The sequence below is a fragment of the Chironomus tepperi genome, unplaced genomic scaffold (assembly GCF_022539635.2).
Source record: "Chironomus tepperi strain 1889 unplaced genomic scaffold, CSIRO-AGI_Ctep_v1 contig_309, whole genome shotgun sequence".
NCBI classification, from domain to species: Eukaryota; Metazoa; Arthropoda; class Insecta; order Diptera; family Chironomidae; genus Chironomus; species Chironomus tepperi.
The window spans coordinates 474,932-501,258 of NW_027226431.1; the positions used below are offsets into that span (position 1 = coordinate 474,932).

General features: G+C 34.6%; 4 protein-coding genes and 3 long non-coding RNA genes across 10 annotated transcripts; 2 read left to right on the top strand and 5 right to left on the bottom strand.

The window, feature by feature from the left end:
* Positions 1-1,095: 1,095 nt before the first annotated feature.
* Positions 1,096-5,610, bottom strand: LOC139092873 (uncharacterized). Of its 4 annotated transcripts, none has more exons than XR_011544642.1 (8): positions 5,437-5,610; positions 4,562-4,645; positions 4,352-4,506; positions 4,190-4,275; positions 3,134-4,127; positions 2,116-2,225; positions 1,527-1,612; positions 1,096-1,416 (listed from the first exon to the last, which is right to left on the bottom strand). It is a non-coding gene; the product is annotated as an uncharacterized lncRNA (long non-coding RNA). The 4 variants fall into 4 exon arrangements; XR_011544643.1 differs by lacking the exon at positions 5,437-5,610 and adding an exon at positions 4,748-4,771; XR_011544644.1 differs by lacking the exon at positions 4,562-4,645 and having other exon boundaries at positions 4,352-4,408; positions 5,437-5,454.
* A 1,154-nt stretch (positions 5,611-6,764) lies between these two features.
* Positions 6,765-8,056, bottom strand: LOC139092675 (uncharacterized). The gene is made up of 4 exons (XM_070643185.1): positions 7,601-8,056; positions 7,378-7,532; positions 7,216-7,301; positions 6,765-7,155 (listed from the first exon to the last, which is right to left on the bottom strand). The coding sequence occupies exons 1-4, from the start codon at positions 7,660-7,662 to the stop codon at positions 6,937-6,939; spliced, it is 522 nt and encodes a 173-aa protein (XP_070499286.1). The 5' UTR covers positions 7,663-8,056; the 3' UTR covers positions 6,765-6,936.
* An 876-nt stretch (positions 8,057-8,932) lies between these two features.
* On the top strand, positions 8,933-12,551 carry LOC139092842 (uncharacterized). Its single transcript, XR_011544633.1, has 2 exons — positions 8,933-10,095; positions 11,408-12,551. It is a non-coding gene; the product is annotated as an uncharacterized lncRNA (long non-coding RNA).
* Positions 11,514-13,506, bottom strand: LOC139092840 (uncharacterized). Its single transcript, XM_070643385.1, has 4 exons — positions 13,320-13,506; positions 12,556-12,707; positions 12,409-12,494; positions 11,514-12,250 (listed from the first exon to the last, which is right to left on the bottom strand). The coding sequence occupies exons 1-4, from the start codon at positions 13,385-13,387 to the stop codon at positions 12,032-12,034; spliced, it is 525 nt and encodes a 174-aa protein (XP_070499486.1). The 5' UTR covers positions 13,388-13,506; the 3' UTR covers positions 11,514-12,031.
* A 4,451-nt stretch (positions 13,507-17,957) lies between these two features.
* On the top strand, positions 17,958-20,624 carry LOC139092761 (uncharacterized). The gene has a single exon (XM_070643295.1). It carries the CDS (start codon positions 17,958-17,960, stop codon positions 20,622-20,624), a length of 2,667 nt encoding a protein of 888 aa, XP_070499396.1.
* Positions 20,625-20,831: 207 nt separating this feature from the next.
* On the bottom strand, positions 20,832-22,034 carry LOC139092860 (uncharacterized). The gene is made up of 4 exons (XM_070643413.1): positions 21,872-22,034; positions 21,307-21,440; positions 21,160-21,245; positions 20,832-21,100 (listed from the first exon to the last, which is right to left on the bottom strand). The coding sequence occupies exons 1-4, from the start codon at positions 21,937-21,939 to the stop codon at positions 20,897-20,899; spliced, it is 492 nt and encodes a 163-aa protein (XP_070499514.1). The 5' UTR covers positions 21,940-22,034; the 3' UTR covers positions 20,832-20,896.
* A 1,887-nt stretch (positions 22,035-23,921) lies between these two features.
* Positions 23,922-26,238, bottom strand: LOC139092814 (uncharacterized). The gene is made up of 4 exons (XR_011544627.1): positions 25,506-26,238; positions 25,257-25,402; positions 25,102-25,187; positions 23,922-24,773 (listed from the first exon to the last, which is right to left on the bottom strand). It is a non-coding gene; the product is annotated as an uncharacterized lncRNA (long non-coding RNA).
* Between the last annotated feature and the right edge of the window lie 89 nt (positions 26,239-26,327).

The following is a 26,327-nucleotide window of genomic DNA, read 5'->3' on the forward strand; positions in this document are numbered from 1 at the left end:
CTGTGCGCCATGACTCGATTTGAAATGCCATGAACCCTATAACGAGTGCGGTTTCGATCGTGACTAACCTTCAAGATGTGTCGTGAAAACAAAGTTGCCCATCACTGGTATAAAGCAGTGTTGCCCAAACTGTGCACCTTGACCCGATTTGAAATGTTATGTCTTTAATGTTGTATGCGCATCGTAACTTACCTTCAAGATGTGGCGTGTTACAATAAAGGTTGGGAAACACTGGAAAAAGGCGTCCTGGTGCTCCAAAAGCAACATGGTGGACAACAGTAATCAAAAAATGCCAGTAAGATGTAAAAACTGAGAATTTGTACATGTTTTGTGATTCGACCGGCAATAAAGTCAGATGGAAAGCCTTATTTAAGCAACCTGGTTTCCAAGTCGGAGCATAGTTTAAGTGAGCATTGTGCCACACTACCTAGCAATTCTCGGAAGCTCATTAGGAAAGAGCACATGACCCACATGAGAAGACGTGGGTTCAAGTCCCTTACTTACTTACTTGCTTACTTGCTTACTTGCTTACTTGCTTGTGTAGCATATGCAGTCATCCCTGATGTTGCTGGCTATATAGATTAATTGTGATAAATAGCTTCCCATAGATGTCGCCTAAAACTAGCTCTATCGCTGGCTACCGCTTGCCAATTCCGATTCCAAGAGCAATACTATCTCAATCGGACAGCTTCCTTCGGCTGTCACTTTCTTCGCAGCTTCGAGTTCTTTAGGTGCAAGTTCCATTCTCAGGCTATGTTGCGGAAAAATTACATTCAATTCAAAGATTCTGGAAACGGAATCTTTTAATTCAATTTGTCAATTCCTTCATCTGGTAAACCTCTACATATGTGCTCTACAAAAGCGCTGTCATAAAATGGTGGTGACCTAAATAAATTTTCTGAAAATATTGCGTATATGCTTAGAAATTTTTGAATGTTTTTCTCATCAGATCTCCAATGACGACTCAAATCGCACATGTTTATAGTTTATGTCTTCATATTTTATCGTAATGTGAAAATTTATTCAAAATAATGAGTAAATGTGCTTAATAATCTGTTCCTCGAGGCACATTCTCGACAGCGTCCAAACATCAAATTAAAAAAAGACAAAAAAAAGAATTTTTTTATTCAAAAAAAAAAAAAAAACAAATGTTTACAAAATTTACGCCGCAGTTCGCATTGGATCTGCTTCTTTTTCAGTCCCTCCAATATTTTTACGTTCATTTTCGTCTTTTATATTCTCGTACAATGAACGTAGACATACAAAGAAATAAATACATATAGTGATGGTCAGTGCAATGTCAACTATATCGAGAAGTCTAAAAGACACAAACATTCCTGCAATGTCGAAAATAATCAGCATCGTGTTGATAATCGCACATAAAATGACCCCTGATCTCATCTTTGTGTGGTCATGCTGTGGAGTTAATTTAATAGATTATTTTATTAAATTACACAGGGTAGTCGTAAAGGCACCGGCATGCCGGTTTTTTATTACGTCAAAATGACTTAATGGCGTCGTCTTACCTCATTGATTCCATTGATGTATTTCTTGAAAATCACACATACAAGTATTGATAAAATTATCAGGGCTACTGACACTACGGATGTTACTGTTAATAAGGAGAAATGCAATGAAAATTCTGATCAGCATAAATCCCGAATCATTCCCTAGTGCAGTGTTGTCCAAACTGTGTGCCGCGGAACACTATGTGCCACCAAAATGCCATTGAATCACATGCCCTGAGCAGTTTCAATTGTGGCTAAACACCAAAATGTGTCGTGGCACATAAAAGTTTGGACAACTCTGCCTTAGTGGATCGGACGATTAAACTAGGGTTTGCCAAAATTAGATGCGCATAGATGCATAGATGCAAAAAGCTATAGGCCTGCGCTTCTGGATGCGCATCTAGAAAAATAGAAACTGCAGGCCTGCGCATCTGGATGCGCATCTAGAACAATAGAAACTCCAGACCTGCTGCAGGCCCGCGCATCTGGACGAATCCTAGATTAAACCCATTTGTGGAACTTGCCATGATTTGCAAAGTTCATAACTAGGATTTATGGTCGACTAGTCGCAGCCTGTTCCACTCTATATACTGAATGAGCTGCTTACCGATTCTAATGACAGTACATGATGCGACCGATGGATCGCAATCCACAAAGGCAAACACTATTCCGAGAACTGATAAAACCATAGCTAAGCAGAAAAGGATGAAATAGAACCTGAAAAATGCAAAAGAAATTAAAATCCAGCGTTCAACATTAGAGTACATTAGATTGTCGAAAAATTCGAGCATTTGAACTCAACTTATTTTAAAATGAAAATTTACGTTAAGAAGAAAAGTTAAAGTAACGGTCAAAATAAATTTGAATTTTAACGATATTTTTTTTGAAAAAAATTAACGTTCGTTTTTGAGACAACCACACTCTGTTAAAATCATGAAAATGGTAAGGGATTTGATTCTGGATCATAGGGATTCAGAGTTGAGCTAAGACATTTCGGGACTAATTATTGGTAAACAAATGAGGGCAGACCACTGAGTCGTGGCGTGAGCGTGAGTTACGACTTTGTCCTAGAGTAATTCCCGCCACGCGCTTACATCTATTTTTCTTTATAAAAATAGAATTGAAGTTCGTGTTAATAAAAAGTAAATAATTGTTAAGGAATTCTGTTGTTCAAAACAAAAGAAAATACAGCAGCTTTGAAGATTTGCTTGACTTCCTACAGATTTCTGATTCAATTCTCAAAATTATGAATGATCTGAATGATCTATAAATGGTATCTTAACAGATAAAGAGCATGCTTTCTTGATATCGTAGAGGTATTACGGATAAACAGCTCTTTGTCTATTAAGGCTTAGAACTACATATTCTTCTCATAAGCATAGCATAGAATTATACCAGGAATGAGAAACTTGTGTGCCGCCATAAATTTGCAAAACTGAATTATGCTAGTCATGCAGAGACCAAAGAACTCCTGGAAGGAAGCTGTCGATAGAGACAGTATTGCATTTGGTATTGTCAATTGGCAGACGGAAGCCAAAAAAGCAGCAGCGTCATCTGAGGAAAGATCACAGTTGATCAGCTTTAGGCATTGAACTCGCATATCAAACAACACATTTCATACCCACCAGGAAATAAATCGTCCACCAGTCTCAAGCTTAAAACACAGAAATTCATTTGTTTTCCACTTTTTATTAAGCATATTGATGAATTGAGGAATTAACTAATTATTCAAAATAGTTTAGGTGCTTAAACGATGCTTAACAATTATTTGATCCAAAGCTTTGCTACCAGAATTTAGAAAAAATCAAATTTAAACAGAACTTTTGAGTTTTAGCAAGCGTATCCTATCAATTGTAAAATAAGAACTGCCGGCATACAAATAATCATCTGTATTTAATTTAAAAATATTCAAAAATCTCAATTTTTTATTCTAGGGTAAAAAATATAGATTTTTGTGCAATTTTGGACAAGTAGGCGATTGATTTTGACAACACAAAACTTCAATTTTCTGATGACTTGTCCTACGTTGTTTTGTTTCCAAATGATTAAAGGATACTTCTTGATTATTTTAAAAATAATTGCACTTGAAAACATGAATTTTTTATTCATTCTACTTATAAGCTCCAGAGTGTGGCTGTCTCAAAAACGACCGTTAATTTTTTTCAAAAAAAAATTTTGTCGTTAAAATTCAAATTTATTTTGACCGTTACTTTAACTTTTCTTCGTAACGTAAATTTTTATTTTAAAATAAGTTGAGTTCGAAATGTTCGAATTTTTCGACAATCTAATGTCGAAAAACTCGAATTTGAGACAGCCACACTCTGATAAGCTCTTTTAATAAACCTGTTCCATTTAGCAGGCATTTAAAAGTTACAAGAAGTTCAGATTCATCGAATACATTTAAGGATGTACATATTGCGCATTGTAAGTTCATCAATATTCATCTTTAATCTTTTTATACAATGATATCAAAACGATGAACATGTAGACAGAAATAAAAAAGGCTATCGCCATTGCAATGAAGAATGGAATTGATCCTGAGAATGGTGCGTATATGAGAAGAAGTAGAGCATCGAATCCAGTAGCGATGGTTTCTGGAAGTATCAGGCAAGCATTTCTCTGAAATTTTTCTGAGATTAATACAAGATTTTTAATGATTTTCATGATATTTTGATGCTTACTTTCCTAATTCCTATGACAAGAAGGATTACAAGTATCAATCGGTCTATTAGAAAAACGACTGTGGATATTATTAATCCTTTAAAGCCTATAACCAAACAGATATTGAAAAAAATTGTAAATCTATAAGAAATAAAGCATTAGGAAGCTCATTGACAACATACCGTCATTTATTTTTTCACAATCATTCCATGACAATTCATGTTCAGGATTTAAGAACCCTAAAAATTTGAAAATATCATTGCAATCGAGTGCAGTCAAAAAGTAGAATGTTGGTAAAAATAAAACCATCCAAATTGCGTTGAAAATGATTCCAAGCCTGCAAAAATATTAAAATTGCAAATTTAAGACAGTTAAGGCACAATGAAACTTACCATCCCCAAATTTGTCCACCAGTTTCGAGCTCAAGACAAAATAAAAATTTTTTCATGGTCCACATTTTTTCGAATATTTTTAATCTACGCGTTAATTTTCCGGAAAATGAAAATTTGTGTCGTCAAAATCAAAATCGCCTACTTGTTCAAAATATTTTTTTTTTGTCATGAAATTGCATTTTTTACCCTATTTATTTGTATTTAAAAACATAATAAGATAATGCAAATTGGGGTCATTCACTAGTCATGTAACACTTTGGAGTGGAATAGGAGAGATTGTTAGGATTTTGTGGAAATTTAAGTAAGGAAATGGGAAATCTTTCATGGAAAGATCATTAAATCTAGCGACCCAAATGAGAATGGCTATAACAGAGTGTGGCCGTCTCAAATCGACATTAGATTGTCGAAAAATTCGAACATTTCGAACACAACTTATTTTAAAATAAAAACTTACGTTACGAAGAAAAGTTAAAGTAACGGTTGAAATAAATTTGAATTTTAACGACCGTTTTTGAGACAGTCACACTCTGGGCTCCAATAGTGAGGCTTTTAAGGTTACATTCCGTTTTGCAGTCATATCGATGCCATTTGGCCTTCTCAAAAACGACCTTTAATTTTTTTCAAAAAAAATTTTTTGTCGTTAAAATTCAAATTTATTTTGACAGTTATTTTTACTTTTCTTCGTAACGTAAATTTTAAGTTTAAATAAGTTAAGTTCGAAATGTTCGAATTTTTCGACAGTCTAATGTCGTAAATCTCGAATTTGCCACACTCTGAGCAGAACATTCTTCATTTGCGTCGGAATCTGAGTTACTTAATAAGTGATCAACCCCATAAGCTTCGTGTGATTCGCGAAAATTGACAAAAAATATTACTCATAAAGAGAATTTCTCCGTAGCTGCTCATTTTCATCACACAATACAGTACTGTACTGAACATTGTTTACAAACATTGATGAGAAGTCGCACAAATTTTGATTATTATAAACATTAAGTCTTATTTAATAACCGGCTCGACTGCCAATTGATTAAGTCTGATGTAAAACAGCTGTTGTTTTTTATTTAATTGAGTCTGAAAATAAATTGTAAATTGATCTTCAAATCTTTCAAGTGGTTTTTGAAGAGAAACTTGATACTTTGTAAATATTATTTATGAAAATCTGAGAGACTTTTTGGGGAAAAATGTGAGAGGATTAGATGAAGAGAGGATAAATAATGGATATTATGTGTCTTATTCAAGGACATTTATAGTAAAATATACTTTTCTAAAAGTATTAAGCATGTCAATTTATCGATTGAAATCGTGAGGAAATTATTGTTTTGGAAATTGATGTTGCTGATTGCAATTAGCGTTGGTTCCTGTTATGAAATTTAGGAATGGCAACAAGTTGGAAATTGACGATTTTCAAATATTTGTTTTTATCTAATGCATTAGATGTGTGACTTATACTTTGATTATCTCAATAACCTTTCAATCTCTCCTCTTCCTTTCACTAATTTGGCGCCAAAATTCTGTGATTCAAATCAAAACTCGAAGTCGACTCGAATTTCATAAAGGAGACAAGTCGAGTTTTCCATCCAAAACCCAAGCGACTTGGCATATTTGGTTGTTTTCGTCAAATGGCTGCTACTTGATTCTAAGTATACTTCATTAATCACTTGATTAAGTATGCTGTCACATCGTCGTTGTAGTGACATCATATCAATATGTACGGATGGGACTAGTCGACTTTGAGCTCTGGTTTAAAATCAAGCGGCTTATCTTTAGAAAATGAGTTTTTTTTTGGAGACCAGTCGCTAGTGGAGGCTTGCTGCCTTTATCTAGTGGAGGCCAGCCTCCAAAAAGTCCTGTCAACTCTGTCTTTGAAATTTGTTTTTGAGGAAGGAATATGATCCAGATGAATCCAGTTTCAATAGTAGTCTTGATCGGCACGATACGGCGTGCTGCTTTTTCATCGGAAAAATGAGTCGAAATCAGCCGTCAAGCTGCCATTAGAATATCTTCATGTCTTGTACATATAGCAACAATATAAAGACGATACAGCGATGTCCTAGAGTTATGGTGGGCAACCATGCTATGTGCTGACCCGGTCGTGGTTTACCACCAACGAGTGCCATAGAATATGAAAGGTTGCCTACTACTGTAGAGAATATGTTGTGTAGTTCGGGAGTGTTCAATAAAAATAACAATCCAAAAACACAAATTCTTAATAAATGTCAAAAATACTCATTCAAGAATAATAAGTACAGTTTATTCCTTAATATCATCCACATACATATACTCTAAATATAAGCTCTTTTAACAAACCCGTTCTATTTAGCAGCCATATAAAGCTACAAGAAGTTTAGACTCCTCCTCTGACTCTTCAAATACATTTAAGGATGCACATATTGTGCATTGTAAGTTCCTCTTTTCTCATCCTTAATCTTTTTATACAATGATATCAAAACGATGAACATGTAGAACCAAATAGCACCGACTATCGTGATTGTAACGAATGATCCAATTGATCCTGAGAATGGTGCAAATATGAGGAGAAGTACAGCATCGATTCCTTGAGCGATGGCTGCTGGAAGTATTTGGCAATGATTTCTCTGAAAATATTGTGAATTTTACTGGATTTTATTGGTTTTTCATGATAATTTGATGCTTACCTTCTTAATTCCTGTGACAAGAAGGAATAGAAGTATCAAGCCGACTATTAGCAGTATGATTGTGATTATTAAGAATCCTTTAAAGCCTTAAAGTAAACAGATATCCAAAAAATTTGTGAATTCACAAGAAATTCAGCATTAAAAACCTCATTGACTACTCACCGGTATGCAATTTTTGACAATTATCGACTGTTAATCCCTCTTCAGCATTCAGTTCCTTTAAAAATGTCAAAATATCATCGCAATCAATTGAATTCAAAAAGAAGAATGCCAACAATAATAAAACCATAAAAATGGAATTGACAATGATTCCAAGCCTGCAAAAATGTAAATAAAAGATATTAGAATTGCAAATTTAAGACAATTAAGGCACAATGAGACTTACCATGCCCAAAATTGTCCACCAGTTTCGAGCTCAAACATCAAAAATTTGTCAACGGTCCACATTTTTTTGAATATTTTTAATCTACGCGTTAAATTTCAACTTTTATAAAAAAAATGAAATGACGAGGACAAGCTTGACATAGGAAATGTAGGAAATGTAGCATCACACTGTTGAGAATTTTCAAAAATTAATTCCATCTACTCGAAAATCGTTCAATTTTCTCTTTTTTCTCAATTTTTTTATTCTTGCGCTCTCTTGCCGAAGTCATCATTATTAGTCATCAGCGTCAAGGCTGTTTTTGTTATTAAATGTGTGTATTCCTGCATGTGAAAAATTGTTGAATGTTTTTTTGTTTTTGTTATGTTTTCTATCGTATGCTAGTGGATATTTTACGTCGTAGATCTACATAAGTGATGGGAAACGAACGTGTTTGTCGCGGCACATTATTGGAAATGCAATGAGCCGTCGAGATGAATTATCATGTAGATTTATGATTCTTTGTTGCTTTTTCTTGAACAAGATGGCTTTTATCCCAATGGACATTTTGCTCAACTCTGCACGCTGCATGACCAAGGATACATCAATACAACGTACCTAGCCACAATTTGTGTGTCGCGCCACAGTTGATGTGACTAGAACAGCGAAAAAGCACCCGAATTCAACTAGACTTTCCTGGGATCGAACCCGAGACCTTTGAGTCGATTGACCGACTTCATAACCAACTAGACAATTGCCGCTATTTAAGTGCCTACCAAGATTTGTTGCAGCATATAAAAAGTTTGCCTACCACAGATCTAGATGTCACACATGTTAATGACACTTTATTTCAAACTTTCTCTTCCTTAATGTTGAATATCTTTATTCCATGAACCATTCGTCATTAAGTAATAGAACATAAAGCATGTAAATCCTAAAATTAAATGCAGATGCCTCGAAAGAATGCAATTTATTGAAATAACGTATGTGAAGTACTTGTGAAGAGATATTTCGATTACTTTTGAGAATTGAATGTAGAACAAGCCTGAGTAGCTTTAAAAGTGACCTGTTAATGTTCAGTTGATGCTGAGTTCCAGAGGCGTAGCTAGACAATTTTAGTAGTTTATAGACTGTTCTTCGAGTTATCCCAAAAGGGAATTTGAGGTTAAAAACCTTCCTCATCGTAAAGAATTTCTACAATTTCAAAGGTTATAAAGTACAATCCAAGAACCGCAAATTTGCGGTGACATTAATGTAACCTTTTTTTCAATATAATTCCAAGAGGACATGTTCAAAAATTTGCATGCCGATTCGAACCTATGTACCGAAGAACTAAACCATCCCGCCACCGAGCTACTGTGACTCACAAAGAAGAATAAATGATAATCCAATACTAAAAGATATCAATATTGTAATCATATCTATATTAATACATGCTAATTTTATCTTTCCTCGAACGAACCAATAGATCAATGTGAGAGAGAACACATCCAAAATATTAACAAAACGACCTTGAAGATTCAGTCGGCAACTGAAACATAATTTTTGTTTTCCAGTTCAAAACGTGCATACGTAGTAAAAAATCATTTTAATCAGAAATGAAGCAGCGTCGAATATTTAAGTGCTTTTCTTTAAAGAAATATTTATTGGCCATAAATAACAGAGAATATGTAGTAGGTCAGTGAAATTTAATTAAGAAATTCTACCCGACTTGTGCGTGGCTTATTGGATTAACTGAAATTCAATCAAATTGTGGATGAATTTCTGATGGTTACGATTGGCACATATTAAAATGTTGCTACCACGGCGACAAGGTCTGACAATATACTAAGGACCAAGTTGCTTTCACTTGGATGTCCGTCCAATGAACATCAATTCTAGATTTCAAACATCTGGTTTTATGGCCAATAAACATGAGTAAAAATGATAAATAAAGCAACAAGTCATCAATTTTCAAAATATAAACCATCGTCAAATTTCAAACACATTCTTGACATCAACATACAATGTTGCTCGACGTGCTAAAATCATTCATGAGCAAAACAGTTCTTGCTAAAAATTAAACTCGTTAATTTTTTGTCCTTGAAATTTGTTTATGGAAAAATCAATCAGTCTTTATGCTGATGGGATATAAGGGAGAGTCGTTTAATGGTAGGAAATGCTTAATTTTATTAGTTGTCAGAAGAAGATAGACTTGACACCTTTAAAGGATCATTTATAGGTGAGGCGGGAAATTGTGTAAATATGGCTGGATAGGCCACACACTTCGAAAACGGAATAGTGTTGTAGCTGGGGGAGAGACACAAGCTTGCTATACTGCCCTTGGTTGGAATCCACAAGGGAAAATGCATCAGGTGCTCCAAGAGCAACATGGCGTAGGACGGTAATGAAGGAATGCCAGTTAGATGTCAAAACTGAGAATTTGTACAAGCTTTGTGATACAGCCAGCAACAGAGTCAGATGGAAAGCATTTTGTAGCAACCTAGACTCCAAGTCGGAGCATGGTTCCAGTAAGTAAGGTGAGGCGGGAAGGAGGGGTAAAGTGAAGTTTCTAATAGCTTTATGTCTACTTTGATTTGCAAAAGTCGACTTAAAGCTCAGCTTATTAAATTATATGAATCATTACATGCATTTAATCTGGATTAAAGTGATTCCCTTAATAGTCATAAAATTTCCAGCATTGCTCATATGATTCGGCATGTGCATTAATTATAGAATCATTGTTGTTCCAAATTACGCATATTTTACATGTGTCATTCAAGGGAGCGATAAGCAGCGACACAAAAAAAATCGATATAATGTAGGCAAGGCGACAAGAAGCTTCGCCTCCTTTTGACCATTCCCTTATTTAATGTTTATTAAATCTTTCAGCTTCTATTCGATTATAGTTTCAATTTATTTTTTTGTCTGATTTAATTTAATATAGTGATGAAATCATTTGATCGCATGATGAAATGTATTCGTGTATAGTTGCAGATTTGGAAGGGAATTTTGATTTAACTTCTTATTTGTGGATTATTTTATGAATTTCGGGGATTTTTTATGATGATTTGAAAGTTAATTGACTTGAATATTGAAATTGTTTTCCAAACAGCGACCAATAGTACTTACTTACCGCGCTGATGGTACAGATCAATTGTGATCCATGACTTCCCACAGGAGTCGCCTGAAACTGGTTCTATCGCTGGCTACCACTTGCCAATTTCCTTTACCAAGTAGAACAAGCAGATACCAAGCGACCAATAGAACAGTCTGATGACCAAGTGGCATTGGCTTAACAGTGGCAAAACCTTATCCTTACTATTAAACTTAGTCTAACACTTACCCTTACACTTAAGCCTCAACCCAAGCCTTAGTGTTATCGTAGCCACAAAATTTTCAATTTTTATGGCTTCTATCCATTTTTTAACCTTAGTGACCGTTCTTACTTATGCATAAGAGTGGATTTGACAACAAAAATCCATCAACGGCTCGAGTCTATGAACATTTCAACTGTCAATTCTGATAATATGTTGATCTAGCAGAAAACGCATAATTCCAATTTACAGATTCCGAATGAGACTCGAACCCACATTCTAAGTACAATTTCCGGACGAATGCCTACTCCACAAGAATGGGACTCGAACATATATCCTACAATTTCCGGATACATTCTCCTAAATTAAGGATGGGACTCGATCCAACGTCATACACTTTCCTGTTGCATGCTTCTACCACTGATCTATCAGAGGTTATTCAACTATATGGCAAACTGCCATATATAAATCATACATTTTCTGTATTACTCCTTACTACTACATCCACTGATAAATCATTGAAATTCCATTACAGGATTCCCATTCCAACACTTATCGATGTGGGGTAAATTCCATCACCGACTTCCTACGCCGTCGAACAATTCAATTGACAGTACTAAGAACAATAATCAATTTACATATGTTTTTATGTAGAGTATAAGAGCATTTTATTTATTGTTACAAAAGCAATGACATATTTCATACATTTAATGCGTGATTCTTATGAATAAATTCTATTTTTAAATCTCCTTAAGTGATATAAAATAATTGTAAAATTATAAAAATGAGTACAACTGTGTAAACTCTGCATGTACTACTGGATATAATACATTACTCAATTTAGTTGACTAGCTTGAGTAGAGTACACATGATTATTGTTAATGAAATGATGAAATGACAGTTTTGATAAGCCAAAAAAATAACAATTTTTATCAAGCACATGAAATATTTTAACAAGTACAATGTAGCAAATTCACGAGCGACACAAATGATGAAGGATCGGCCGTGGAGCTTCCAAAGCTCTGTTTAATATCTTTTGGCGCCTATTTTTGGCAGCCACATGGACACCAAACCGAAAGCCCTTAAAAGCTCCATGGCGAATCCTTCCTCATTTGCATTCCTCGAGACTGTATATGAGTCATTAAATACTTAAAGTAATTTAAGGCTGTGAAAATTGTGTATTGTGTACTGTCTTCTTTTCGTCTCTTATTTTCACGTATAAGGAGTATAAGACGATGAAAAAGTAGAACATAATGAGTCCACCAATTACGGCACTAAAAATTCCTTCGCCAGAAAATGACAGAACTCCTTTGCCAACTGTTGATACAAATCCAAGTCCTTGAATGATTACTGCCGGAATGATTTTTCCAGGATTACGCTAAGTATGAAATAATTTAACAATATTAATCCGATCAGCACGTATTGGTATGTTGCCATAGAACTAAGTGGTAGCCAATTGGCGACAACAACCAAATTTGCCAAGATGCTGCCAAATTCGCCAATTATCAGTCACTAGATTCTAAGTCAGCTACTTACCGATGATATTCCTTGAACCAGCATGACATCAATGGCAACGGAAACCAATACCATAGCCAAAATAATGATCAATGCTATTATGCTTGCTAAATTGTATCAAATTTTATATCAATAAGAGCAATAAAGATCCAAATGTCATTAAATTACCAATCTTAAAGACAGTGCAATTATTCGAAATATTTGGTAGAACCTGATGCAATTGGGGATCAGCTGTGATGTCTTCACACGACATTGGAAGCACCATAATAAGTACAAGGAATATAATTACGGATAAAATTCCACCAAATATGATTCCGAGCCTAAATTTAAGGAAATTTGAATATGATAAATTTGGATATTGTCACTTAAAGATCTCCGATAAGCACAAATTATTCATGGTAGCCAAGTGGCTCTTATATGGTGTCCAAGTGACAAGTTTCAAATATTGCAACTTGGATGTCATGTGCAGTCACTTGGATGCCATGTGACAGTCACTTGGATGCCATGTGACAGTCACTTGGATATGTGACAGTCACTTATGCCATGTGACAGTCACTTGGATGCCATGTGACAGTCACTTGGATGCCATGTGGACAGTCACTTGGATGCCATGTGACAGTCACTTGGATGCAATGTGACAGTCACTTGGATGCAATGTGACAGTCACTTGGATGCCATGTGACAGTCACTTGGATGCAATGTGACAGTCACTTGGATGCAATGTGACAGTCACCTGGATGCAATGTGGAAGTCACTTGAATGCCAGCAAATTCTTGTGCTGTTTGGGATCGTTCACTAATGATGTCCATTTTTTGAAGGATATTTTGACATATTTATATTAACTGCGTAGCATTAAACTGTTCTACGACTTTACAGCCTTCAACTGTTGTCAACATCATTAAAAACGACCCAATTTTAATCTCAACATTTACCATCCTAGAATCTTTCCGCCTGTTTCTAAATCAAAGCAACAACATCTTTCAACCGTTGGAATTTTCATTTTTAATTTGATTTGCTTCTTATTTCACCACCAAACCGACAATGCTTAAATAAATAATACGGAATTTTTACACAAACGATGTGCTTGGTAAGAAAAGTTAACTTCAACTGTCGAACTTCGGCATTCTGTTACTGATATTTTCTCCAAATCAACGAATTATACCCATCGTGCTACGACTAGTTGTATGTATGTATGAAGGGCTTCGCAACAATTATTCTTAGAATTTTCAGATGGGTGTGATGAAACATGCGTAGCGAGATGCGTAACATGGAAAATATTATAGTCTGAATAACTAGGGCATAAGCATGACAAGAATAATGGAAAGAATTTTATATCCCATAGATAAACTTCTTCCCGAGTGACACAAATTGAAAAGGCAGTGTCATGGAGCCTTAAAGGTATAATTTATTAACATCAAGTGGAGCCTCCTGTATTGGAAAACCATATGGATGCAACGAGTGCGGCCTAAGAAAATTTGACCATCATTGTTCGAATTAACTGAGGCAGAGCTTGAAGTCGGCTTGGATTTTGTATCGAAAGATTTGGAAAAGTCCACTCGACTCCTTACAAATTCAAATCGATTTCGAGCTCTGGACAGAGATATTTTGCAGAGAACAGGCAGCGATTGAGCAAACTTCAGACGCCAACTAAGATAGGGCATGGATCACAGTTGATCTTTAAAGGCAGCAAACGAAGTAAGTATGGATAACACACGGAGATGGCTTCTATTTGGTATAAATAAATGAGCTTTAGTTAGAGTTGTCATGCCAGTACTAACCAGTGTCAAAAAGACGGTCGTTGACTTCTATGGACGGCACCTAACGTCGACCTGGGCGCCTGACATCCGTGAACAATCACTTGCCGAGGCTGGCTTAGCGGTTTCATTTTTGTCGCTCAGGCTTAAACGTCCACTCATTCTCACTAAATCAAGAACTTCAGTTCTTCGCGAATTATTCTTAATTTTTTCATAGTGTCACTTGCCCAAAAGTTTAGGAAACACTGATCAAATGCACATTAGTTAAAGCACGAGAGAACGAATAGTAACGAAGATTTCATAAATATTATTCTAACGAAGAGAAAAATCCTTTACTGTACACATCTAAAATTCATCATTAAACTATTCGTACTATCTGCCATGTAATTTTCTAACATAAATACTGAATGATTGAATTCTTCTCTAGTTATTTATTGCCTAACTCACTAAGCCTTTGTGCGTTTCCAAATGTTTCCAAATTTATTAGGAATAATCAGTTTAAATGTTGATCGAATACTTAAAATCAGGAGTGTATCCAGAAATTTTTTAAAGCCCGCCAAAATTTTAGAGGAGTTTTGGGAGTTTGCCTTGAAAACCCCTACCAAATTGAAGATTTTTGTCCAAATATGGGACAAGCTGACCCCCAAAACCCCTCTGACTACGCGAACACATACCATACACTATACATCTTCGCTCTTTTTTGGACAAAAAACGATTTTAGAATTCAATGTTGTATCTATAAATAGAAGTTCCAATATATACGGGTATGCATCTACATTCTGACATTAAAGAATTCTTAATAGAGTCAAGTTCTCTCGTAGAAATTTGAGAATAAATTAAATAAATAAAATTCATTGGATCGGTTCTTACACATCTACACATCACGAAAGATGTTTTTGATTCTCATAAATTCTGACCTGAATATTCGTTATGTAATTTAACGTTGCTCAAAAGACTATGTCCCAGGTTGAGAAACTCCGCGGTAGTACCGCGGTATTCATACAAATTCCACTAAATACTGCAAAATACCGCCAAATACCGCGATATTTCATATAAATACCGCCGATACCGTCAAGTTTCTCAGCCTGGACTATGTCTATGCTTTCTCAATATCGGGACCGGAACCGAGAAATCTCGAGAAAGTCTCGTCCAATCTTCAGGGATCGAAATTTCGGGATAGCATAATAATGTCACAATCAGTACACATTGATATGTTGTCATCACGATGTACGCTTATAGCTGTCCAATTCAACCAATGTGGTCGTCTTCGCCAATAGTCTGCAACTTGGTTCTAACTATCCTACAGGAAAGTCGCCGTGATGGAATCTATTCTTGTGTCGTTCGGGTTTACTTCGTCAGTTAAAGTTCAACATTGTGACTTGATTGCGTATTAATCTTGAATATGGTGAAAATAGAAATTCCAAAGAAATCCTTATCTTTCAACTTGATACTGTTCCTTTTTTGAATAGGAATTTGATGACAACAACAATAGAGTTGATTGAAAATCAAAATTTTCGGATGGACGCTGCAAGTAAACAATTCCTTTATTATATTAGACAAAATAAAATGGAAATGTTGGCCCACAAAAAATAAATATTAGGGAGCGAACTGAGTAGTAGTAGTAGTGTAACTATTGTCCTTGAGACTTCTTGTCGACATTCTTTATTTAATTTTCTCTTTCATTATAAGGAAATATGAAGAAAACTGTCATCTGATATGGATATAAAACTATGCACTAATGAGGAAAGTGTGAAGCTCTTTGGAATCGATTGATACTTACAGTCATTCAATCTTTTCAACTTAAACCAGTGGTGGGCAACCTGTGTGTTTTGGTAAATTTTGTTGGAAATGTCACGAATCGTATGTCGTGTGCGATTTCAGTCGATATTTATTAATAAGGTGTGCCGTGAAAAATAAAAGGTTGTTCAGCACTGACTTAAACTATGATTTTTCTGTCATTCTGTCCGTCATTCCGCGTCAAATTGGGGAATCTTAGATCTCAGTTTTTACACCAATTTTGAAATTTACAGCTAATATATAAAGCCCCATAGAAGTTCGTCCACCATGCTTGATGAGCCTATATTCTAGTATGTCAATATTAATACATTAAATAAAATAGTCCAATATCAATAAGAGATCCTTAAGTACTTCATAAAGTATCAATTAAAAAGTTTGAATCACACTAGTATGCATCATGTCTATAAAGCTATGTCTTTCCTATCTATTAGAAATTATTCATAAATGAACAATAAACAGCTTCAAGTTTTCAAATAAATTACATCATTGTTTTTATTTCTACAGTCTAACCGGCGCCACAAGCCTCAATTCACTCATATTCATTTCTCTTATATTCATTCCTCTCAAAATTTCCTTATTATCCATATTATGGAATACAAAATACTGGAAATACTGTTTACCATTATGACATTAGATCTCCGATTGTAGTCATGTGAAATGATGGAAGCTGCGTAATGATTCGTATTCGTAAATTTGGACCTAGTTATTGCATGTAACTAAAGTATAATTTTTTAAAAGTATCTTTCCTCCTGTTTTTCGGCACTTTTTTAGTTGCGCCAATCTAAAAGTACGACAATACCAAACTCTTTCAATTATGTCCCATATGTCATCAATCAAATTTTCGTGCTTTGCATGCTAATGCTGTTTTTTATTTCTAAAATGTTAAGTATAGCATAAGTGATTAGTTTATTAATTATGCATACATAAAACATATGTGAAGAAATATTTAGAACTGTTTAACAGTCAGTTTCAGTTGTGGTCAACCTATGATGTATAATTATATCTTCAGAACATGTCAGCTGTTGTGCATGAAATTGTCAAATATTAATGCAATGTGAGTTGTGTTTAATCATTTGTGACTCGTTTAGATCCACTCAGAATGGAAAAAGATTGTTTATTCTATACACAGCCATATAAATGCTTTGGTATATGCGCTATTAAAAATTCGTTTCTGTTACAGACAACGAGAATACTCAATTAAATGAGCGTACGCTTGAGTATATTCTTACTTACTTACTTTGCTGACCGTACAGGTCAATTGTGATTCATGGTCCCCTTCTGATGGCATCTAATGGTGGCTCTATCGCTGACTTTCGTCTGCGAATTACCAATACTAAGTGCACTCCTTCGAAGGATAGAGCTGTCTTCAGACATTCCCTACGCGCGGCAATGGGCCCTCGTGTGCCCAAGCCAAGGAAGTAAGTAAGTAAGTAAGTGCACTCCTGCCTCTATCGACAGCTATTTTCCAAGAGTTCTTTGGTCGTCCACGAGCTCTTTTACCTTGTTTCTATCTTGAGCATATTCATTCAATATTATTGAGCATGTTCAATTGTGTTAGCATGCTCATTCTCTGTTCGGGTTTACTTCAATCTGCTCAATTTATTTCCACCAGAACTCGGATTTTGTATGAAAAAGTCAACTCGACTTTATACAAATTTCGAGTCGACTTCGAACTCTGGTTTCCAGGAACACACATTCTATCCTAAACATTATGGATCGACTCCGCAAGTCTGAAGTCTATCTTAGAATTCCCTTACTAATAGATGACACCACATGTGTGAAAGCATTGTTGTAAAATGTTTTCATTCACAATATCTTTAGTGCGTTCTTTTCATTTTATCGCACACATCTAAAGTTAAGCTATAAACATTTAAGTAATTGTCACAAATACTAATCCATGTCTTCTATGAATCATATAAATTGTAGGAGAAAATATTATCGAAAATTTATGAAATATTAATTAGTGTGATTGAACTTTTATAGCAAACAGTTGCTATGTTAAGACTGAACAGAGTCCGAATGGATATATTCGAGCTTATTGAGGCAAACAATATTCAAGGCATCAAAAATGCCATTAAAAATGGTGTAAATATTTACCAAACAAGATATTTTCCATCACAATCGGAGGAACCATTGAGTTCAGAATTGAATCAAAAATATTTTAATGCCGGCATTAATCCAAGTGTATTAACAGTCAAACTGCCGTTGCTTCATTCAGCAATTTTCTGTGATACAGATGAAGTCGCAAATTATCTATTGGATATTTATGAACGTGACCTTGAAGTACTTAAAGGTACCAATTTCAAAAAAGCTCTTGTTGCAACTGCTGAGGATCAAACTGAAGAATTCTTAAGCTACTGCCAATACTCAATACAGGATGATGCAAAATTTATGGAACCAGTTTTACTCAAGAATAACAATTTGGATACACCAAAACTTGCCTTTTTGAATAGAAAATTAAAAAACAGTCACGACAAGTCATTAAAATTTATCAAGTTATTAGAGAAGAATGGAACCTGTGACTTGAATATTCAACTTGGATATAGACAAACTTTATTCTTTCAATTCATTAATTCACGAAAATTTGATGTTGCTGTTCGGCTATTAAAATCACATTTTGTGGATGAGGATATGAATTCAGAGGAGATGAAGATGTTTATGGATGAATTTTTCTTCACATGCGATGAAAGTTTTCATGAATTTTTCTTCAGTCATATCCAATTTGATCAAAAACACATCACATGGTGCACATACTTTAAGGTTGACTATGAAAAGCTGAATTTTGTCTTAAATCAAATGATAAAGCATCAAAAATGCAGCATGAATGATATTTTAAGGTTAGAATGCAACTCACTGGATCATTCAATACATTATGACAAGAGCATAGTCCTGCATGAGATTATCAAAAGTGATTTGTATGAAGATTTGAACTTAGAATTTGACGAGGAACTGTTCTTTCCAGACGATGACCAAATTATTGAAAATTTCTTCAATTCATGGCTGAATTACAATGAAAATTTGGAGAAAATTGAAAGATTCTTCAAGAAACATCCAAAACTATTGACTCTTAAGTCACAAGAGCACTTCTCAATCCTTCATTTCGTTCTAATGACTGCAAACTATAAAGCTATGAAGATTATATTCAAACTGTATGAAGACACCAACATTTTCAAAAATAATGAAGAAACAGCTGTCAAATGCTTACAAAAATCCTCAAAATTGTTCTACACAGACCATAAGGAAGCAACGGAAGTCCTAAAACTCATCCTTCAAGATGATTTTGAGTCGTTCATCACTAAGCATGGCACTAAAATAATCCACAATTTGAGCGATGCTAGAAATAAAATTCGATGTGCAATTTACTTCCTATCCTTGCCATTCTTCAGGATCAGCTTTGAAAATGACACAAGCATCTATAATTCAATATTTGACAACAGTTCCGATTGTTGGGAGGAATTCAAGCCATTTTTCAATGCTTTTCCAATTCCCGACTGGAATATTTGCAATTCTGAAGGAGTTACACTGTTTATGGCTGCATGTATGTCCTTAAATGATGACGTTGAGTTCCTGAAAACGATTATTGAGAAACAGCCGGATTGTGTGGACAGGAGGACTTCCAATAACTCCACATGTCTTCATTTCGTTGCAAATCATAAAACTAGTGATATTGCTAGAATCTTGGTTGAACGAGGAATCGATCCTCAAGTCATGAACTCAAACAACGAAAAGCCAATTTTCATGTCTTGCAACAACTTTGAAGTTTTTTCATATCTTTTGCAATTCGAGAATGATGAGGATCTAAATGCACGATATGGAGATGATCAAGTAACACTCTTTAGCAGCATCAAAGATCGAGCAGCAATGGAATTATTGCTAACCAGAAATATTGATCCTCTTGCTCCATCTCATGAAGGACAACCTTCTATATTTATGCAGGATGCACCTGATGTCATCGATTTGATTTTTGATCAAATAAAATGTGGAAAGTTAAAAATTGACATAAATATGAAGGACAATGAAGGAAATGGATTTTTGGTACGGGCAGTCAAAAACTACAACTGGAAATATCTTGAGATGATTCTTGAATATTTTAAGGATGAATTGGATTTTGGGATGCTTAACATTGAAGACGAGAATTTCTCAATGGTGGCTTTGAGCCTTCATTCTAGTGTCTTCATTGGACTTCTTGAAATAATCGAGAAATATTGTTTGAATGAATTTATTGAAAATATCACAGAACTTGATAAAATTGATCCTGATAACTTATTGCTTATTTTAAAGTACCTTGACATCAATGTATTAAGTGATAACTTTGATAAACTGATAAATCATGAAACTGTAGTAAGAAATATGCTAAAAAATTCAGAATTTTTCAATTTATTAATTAAATCGCCTGCAATTCTATTAAAAGCCATTCAGGTGTGCATCAACGAAAAGTCAATTGAAGTTATTTTATCAAAATTAGGTCAAAAAGTCTTCAATAATTCAGAATGTAACAATGAAAATATTTTACATGCTGTTTGTAAAGTAAACAATCGGAACATAATTGATCAGATCATACTGTTCCTATCGACTGAACAGATTTATATGCTTTCGAATCAAATCTACGATGGAAAGAAACCATTCGATTTATTGAATGATGAATTGAAAGATTTGTATGAAAATGTATTGAATTATTCAGAATAAAACGAAAATTAGAATTGAAGCCGAAAATTTAGGGGAATCAGGAGGAATATGGGTGTAATGTGATGCCACATGAAGCTATGTGCAGCTGAAAATTCTGAAGATGGGGCGCCACGGGCGTACTACTAAAAAATTATCCCATTGGTCGGGATAAATATTTTTGGATTTTCAGAGGTACTAAAAAATTATCCCATTAAAATTTTCCTGATATTTATTTACAACAATTAAGTACAAAAATAATTAAAGCTTTTTACAGACTATAATGGCTGTTTAAATCAAACATTATGATTTCCATTCTTCTCGTTCCTTATTTTCGCATATAAGGCGAATAAGACAATCAAGAAGTAGAGTGTAATGGCTCCTGTGATTACAGTAGCGGCAATACTTCCTTCAGATGGTAAAATTATTGCTGCAGCAATATAAACAACAAATCCAATTGCATTCATTACTAATGCAGGAAGGATTTTACCACGTTGGCGCTAAATATAAAAAATTTATTAATTTTATGCATTTTCTGAATTGTATACCAACTACTTACTAATGATATTCCTCGAATCAGATTACTATATATGACAACAAAGATCAATGTAAAAACCAGACCAAAAATTGCTGCGCCCATAAAAACTGAAATCATCAAATTTTTCCATTAGAACTAATATAAATTTTGAAAACCGAAAGTTTTTACGTGCTATCTGGTCAGAGCATTCTGATGACCTTAAAAATTCTGTTTTACCGTCCGGTTTACACTCAAGCGAAGATATCTTATAAATTAATCCCGAAAATATAAGAGCTGCAATTCCGTGAATAATGACTCCGATCCTAAAATCAAAAGAAAATTTTATATGTTCATTATTATTGTACATTTTTTAGATTTTAAAATCAATTTTGTAGCCCGAAAGGCACATGATGGGAAAAACAAGGGTCAAATAGTCGGTCCCTTGGCCGGTTCGAGGCTGTTTTCGAGTCAGATTTGTTAAAATTCGGCCCTATGCCAGAGTCGCGTTGAAATGACGAAACTTTTTTCCTATTCTTTCTCGTGTAAAGTTAACACTTTTTGCCCGATCAGCACAAATTATTCATGGCAACCAAGTAGCTATCATATGGCATCTAATTTACTAGCACATGGCTTCCAACTTGTTGGCATATGCCATTCATATGAAATACCATAAAAATGGTCACTTGATTGCCATTTTACGACTATCTTGTTCCCATGAAAAACTTGCACAGATATCAAGTTGGTTTAAATTTACCATCCCATAATTTTTCCGCCTGTTTCTAAAGAAAAGCAGCAACAACTTTCAACTTTTAAACAATTCATATTAATTTGATTTATTTTCACCACTTTAAACCAAAAACTATAATAATTTGAAATTAAGGGTTCTGTTCTGTAGTTTAATTATTAAAAATCGGTATTCAACTGATGATATTTTGACAGAAAACACGACTATTTAAAGAAAATCATGGATAAAAGCTTAATTTTGTCTTGTATCAAATGGTGAAATAACAAAAATGTAACATAAATGATATTTTATTATCCTGAGAACATCATAATATACACAGCAGGGGAAGATTATTGTGAAAATTATACGCCATTTCCCGCCAGCAGTGTGAAATTTCACGCCGATGTCGTGAAATGGCGTGAAAGCATGAATTTCACAAAATTGACAAAGAGTGTAAATTTCACGACACAGTTTTTTCTGGAAATGACTTTGACCTTACTGGATCTTGATTTTAGTTCGTGGGTGACTTTGACCTTACTGATCTTGATTTTAGTTCGTGGAAGTGATATGACCTTACTGGATCTCGTTATTTGATGAATAGTCATTGTCTGATCTTGATTTTAGTTCGTGGAAGTGACTGACCTAACTGGATCTTGTTTTTAGTTCGTATAAGTGACTAAAATCAAGATCCAACACAAAGATTTATACAAACAAAAACCGAGATCCAGTAAGATCAAAGTCATTCTTCATGAACTAAAATCAAGATCCTGCAAGGTCAAAATCACTTTTACGAATAAAAACAAGATCCAGTGCGGTCAAAGACACTTTAACATTAAAGCAAGAACCGAAAGATTCAAGTCATTTCCAAGGAACTATCATAAAAAATAACAAAATCGTTGGGACAAAAAAGTTAAAAATATGCTTAATCACTAAAGTATGCAAAATTTACCGCCGACATTAGTGACTTGGATCTCTGACCCCTGAGAAAACCGAATTTTAGATCGGTTCTCATCTCATGAAAATCAACTTAAAAAACAATTTAAAGATGAAAAACCATTGGAAAAGTCTATTTTAAAAATAAAAAAAATTGTTGTTAAATTTCACGACGCTGGCGTGAAATGGCGTGAAAGTGGCGTGAAATGGCGTGAAATAGCGTGAAATGGCGTGAAATTTCACGCCACGGATGTGAAACGTATACGTTTCACGCCAAGTAATTTCCCCTGATACACAGCTATTGTCTTAAACAGAGTTGCAAGAACAGGTGTCTGTGACTTGCCCAGGCAGCATATCCCTAAAAGGCAAAGATTTTGTCTTCATAGGACAGAAATGCTACAAAAGTACCTAAGCGGTCTTTTTACCTATTAAGATATACGTCACAGTTTTTGCCTATGAACAGGTATTTCCTCCGAACAGACAACAACTCTTAAATGGTAAGCCCTTTTACAGACAACACACAGATTGTAACTCTGGTCTTAACATTCTTATGCTTAAATGATAACATTAAATCTGATTATTGATAAAAAGAACCGGACTGTTTTGGTAATAAAACTTAACAAATAATTAAGTATATCTATATTCGCAAGGTCACAAAACAAACGACATAAATTCTTCTCATCATCTAAGTCTCATCTCATGTTATGAATTCAGAATAAATGAACGACGACGTCAATGTTTCGTGAGTTGTGTGGTAGTTGATTTTAGATAAACAAGATGATTAAATCTTTACGGGCTGTAACTGACCTACGGATTTAGTAAAAGCTGTCAACATGAATAGCACATGTCGAAAAGCACATGTCGGTTAAATAGACCATAATAAATATAAATGTAATAATAATACATGTCGATTAATCGATCCATATTAGGCACAATAAGCTGTTAGGTTGTAAGATGCAGTATGACAGGAATGTATACGATGCAATGGTAATGGTATGGTAAATTGGTAAAACTATCCTGGAGTAATGATGTATCAGTAATGTACCAATGGTGGACCTGGAGTACTGTATAGTAATGCAGTACATTAGTGTTTATACCTATTTCTACACACTTGTGCCTTAAAATAACATTATATACACAAAACATGTAGACATGTAAAAAATTTTATTATTTTCTAAAAAATAGAGTACCAAAAGCTCACAATTAAAGTTTCGTTCAAGATTTTATGGGATATTATGTAAAAGTTTAGTAAAATTGTCAATTTGCCCGAGAGGCACAAATGAAGGAGGCTCTGCTCGAAGCTTTTAAGGCTCTGCAATAACCTCTTTTAATTAGTACCAAATGAAAGCCGCCTCCGACTGGCAACCAAATGGCTGCTAAATTTAGGGCTCAATAAAAGATATTCAGCAGAGCCTTAAAAGCTCGGTATTGAAACCTTCCACATTTGTGTCACTCGGGTTAGACATACAAAAGCAATCAAGAAACTATATCTGGTAGTGTCCATATAAAGTCTCTGATATATTATTACATTTAATTGATTTTCTTGAATATTACACCATATTACATTATAATAATGACGAATAAGGCATCGGAAGGCAATAATCTTATTAATTTATTGTTTGGCATGAATCTTTAGTTCTATCATAAATGTTTTCTAGTCACGATCTATAATCTGTCAATTAAAATGTAAACCAAACGCAGGTGGACAAACATACATTTTAACTGGAAAATCACTAGTATGTATATGCCTTGTTATATCCACTCAAAAAGACTGTCATATTCACGGTTGAGTTAGCTGAACATTTTGGTCCTCAATCTTCTCATTCCTTAACTTAACATACAAGGAATAAAGACACAGAAAAAAGTAAGACATAAAAGCGCCTCCAATGATCGCATCCAGAAGTCCACCAGCCGAAAATGACAAAAGTCCTTCTGCAATTATTAAAATAGTTCCAAATCCCTGAATGACGACCGCCGGTATTATTTGTTCAGGATTTCGCTAAAATAAATTGATAAAGTTCTGCGTAAGGCTTCCTTTAGATCAGGGGTGGGCAACCTTTAATTTTTCGCGACACAACTTGGTGGCAAGCCACGATCGAAACAGCACATAGCTTACGGTTTATGGCATTTCAAACCAGAGTTGCAAAATAGGTGCCTGTGACATGCGAAAACCGTACAAATTATTGAAAATTTGTATGGTTTTTCCTACAAAACCATACAAATTATCATGAATTTTGGAACTGTTTTGCAACTCTTTTTCAAACAATAGTGTACCGCGGCCCACAGGTTGCCCACCACTGCAATACATAAACATAATATTTACATACATTTTGCACTCCCCTTATAAGCACAAAATAAATAAGAATGTGAATGAAAACAATCACAAAGAGAACCGCGACTAACATCGTCCCAACTAAAAAATGAAGGAAATTTCCATTAAAATTCTTATGTTTTTATGATGACTAATAAATGTTTACATTACCAACACGAGCAGAAGTACATTCAAAGAAGTTTGTTATAAATTTTAAATAAATCGTGCTTATAAGTCTGTCGCATGTGACTGACAAAATTATTGAAGACAGGCATATTAAAGTAATTAAAATTATTCCTCCAGCTATTATACCGATCCTTAAAAAAATTGAGGACATAAATTAATTTAATGAATTATTAAGTATGGGAACGTTCGGGAGTGTTTTTTGACTCACTTCCTTTCGTACCCTTTGTAGCTTACCATGCTAATATTATTCCACCAATCTCAAGTTCACAGCACCAGCATTTGTTAAAAACCGGCAATTTCATCTCCAACAGAGTCAATTCTTCACTTCCAAAAAATATTTTTCCAAAGAACCAACAAAAAAGCTTGCAGGAAGCAAAGAGAAAATTTTTGCAAGCTCTCTTTTGTAAATGTAAAGTTCAACTGAACAGCTGTTTATGTTTTGTACATCTAAGATACTCTCTTTAACCTAAATGACTCTCTTTATTTCTCACAGGACTCAATTCTCAATGTAAAATCTTATTGACATGCGTAGATTGTGCTATGTTGTATTTGGATTTCCGGGAATAAATTAAGGACTTTTATTGATTGAATTATTGAAGGTTTTTTGAAATTTGGATTTTGTTATGATTAATTTCGGTGAGTAGAAGTGGTCAGGTGGCGGATTGGTTAAGGACTTCGGTATATAATTATTGTAACACCGACCCTGCGTTCATGGGTTCGAAACTCATTAGGAGAATTTGTACTTTTGTACTTTTTCGAATCATATGAAGTGGACATGCGACTCAAAGCAGCTTGCCTTTGCAGACTATAGACAGGAATGTCATCAAAAAAGTGGTTACGAATCAAACTATAACCTGTTGCTTTAGGTTAGACTAGAAGATTTGGTGAATCCTCATTCGTTAAACTATCAATAGTCAAAAAACGCGTAGCTATCCCGAGCGACATCGTTTGACGGCCTATGGCATCCAGAAATTAGTAAAAGAGGTTTAGCGGAGCCTTAAAAGCTCCATGGCGGAGTCTTTTTCATTTATGTCACTCGGGAATGCATCTTAAAGC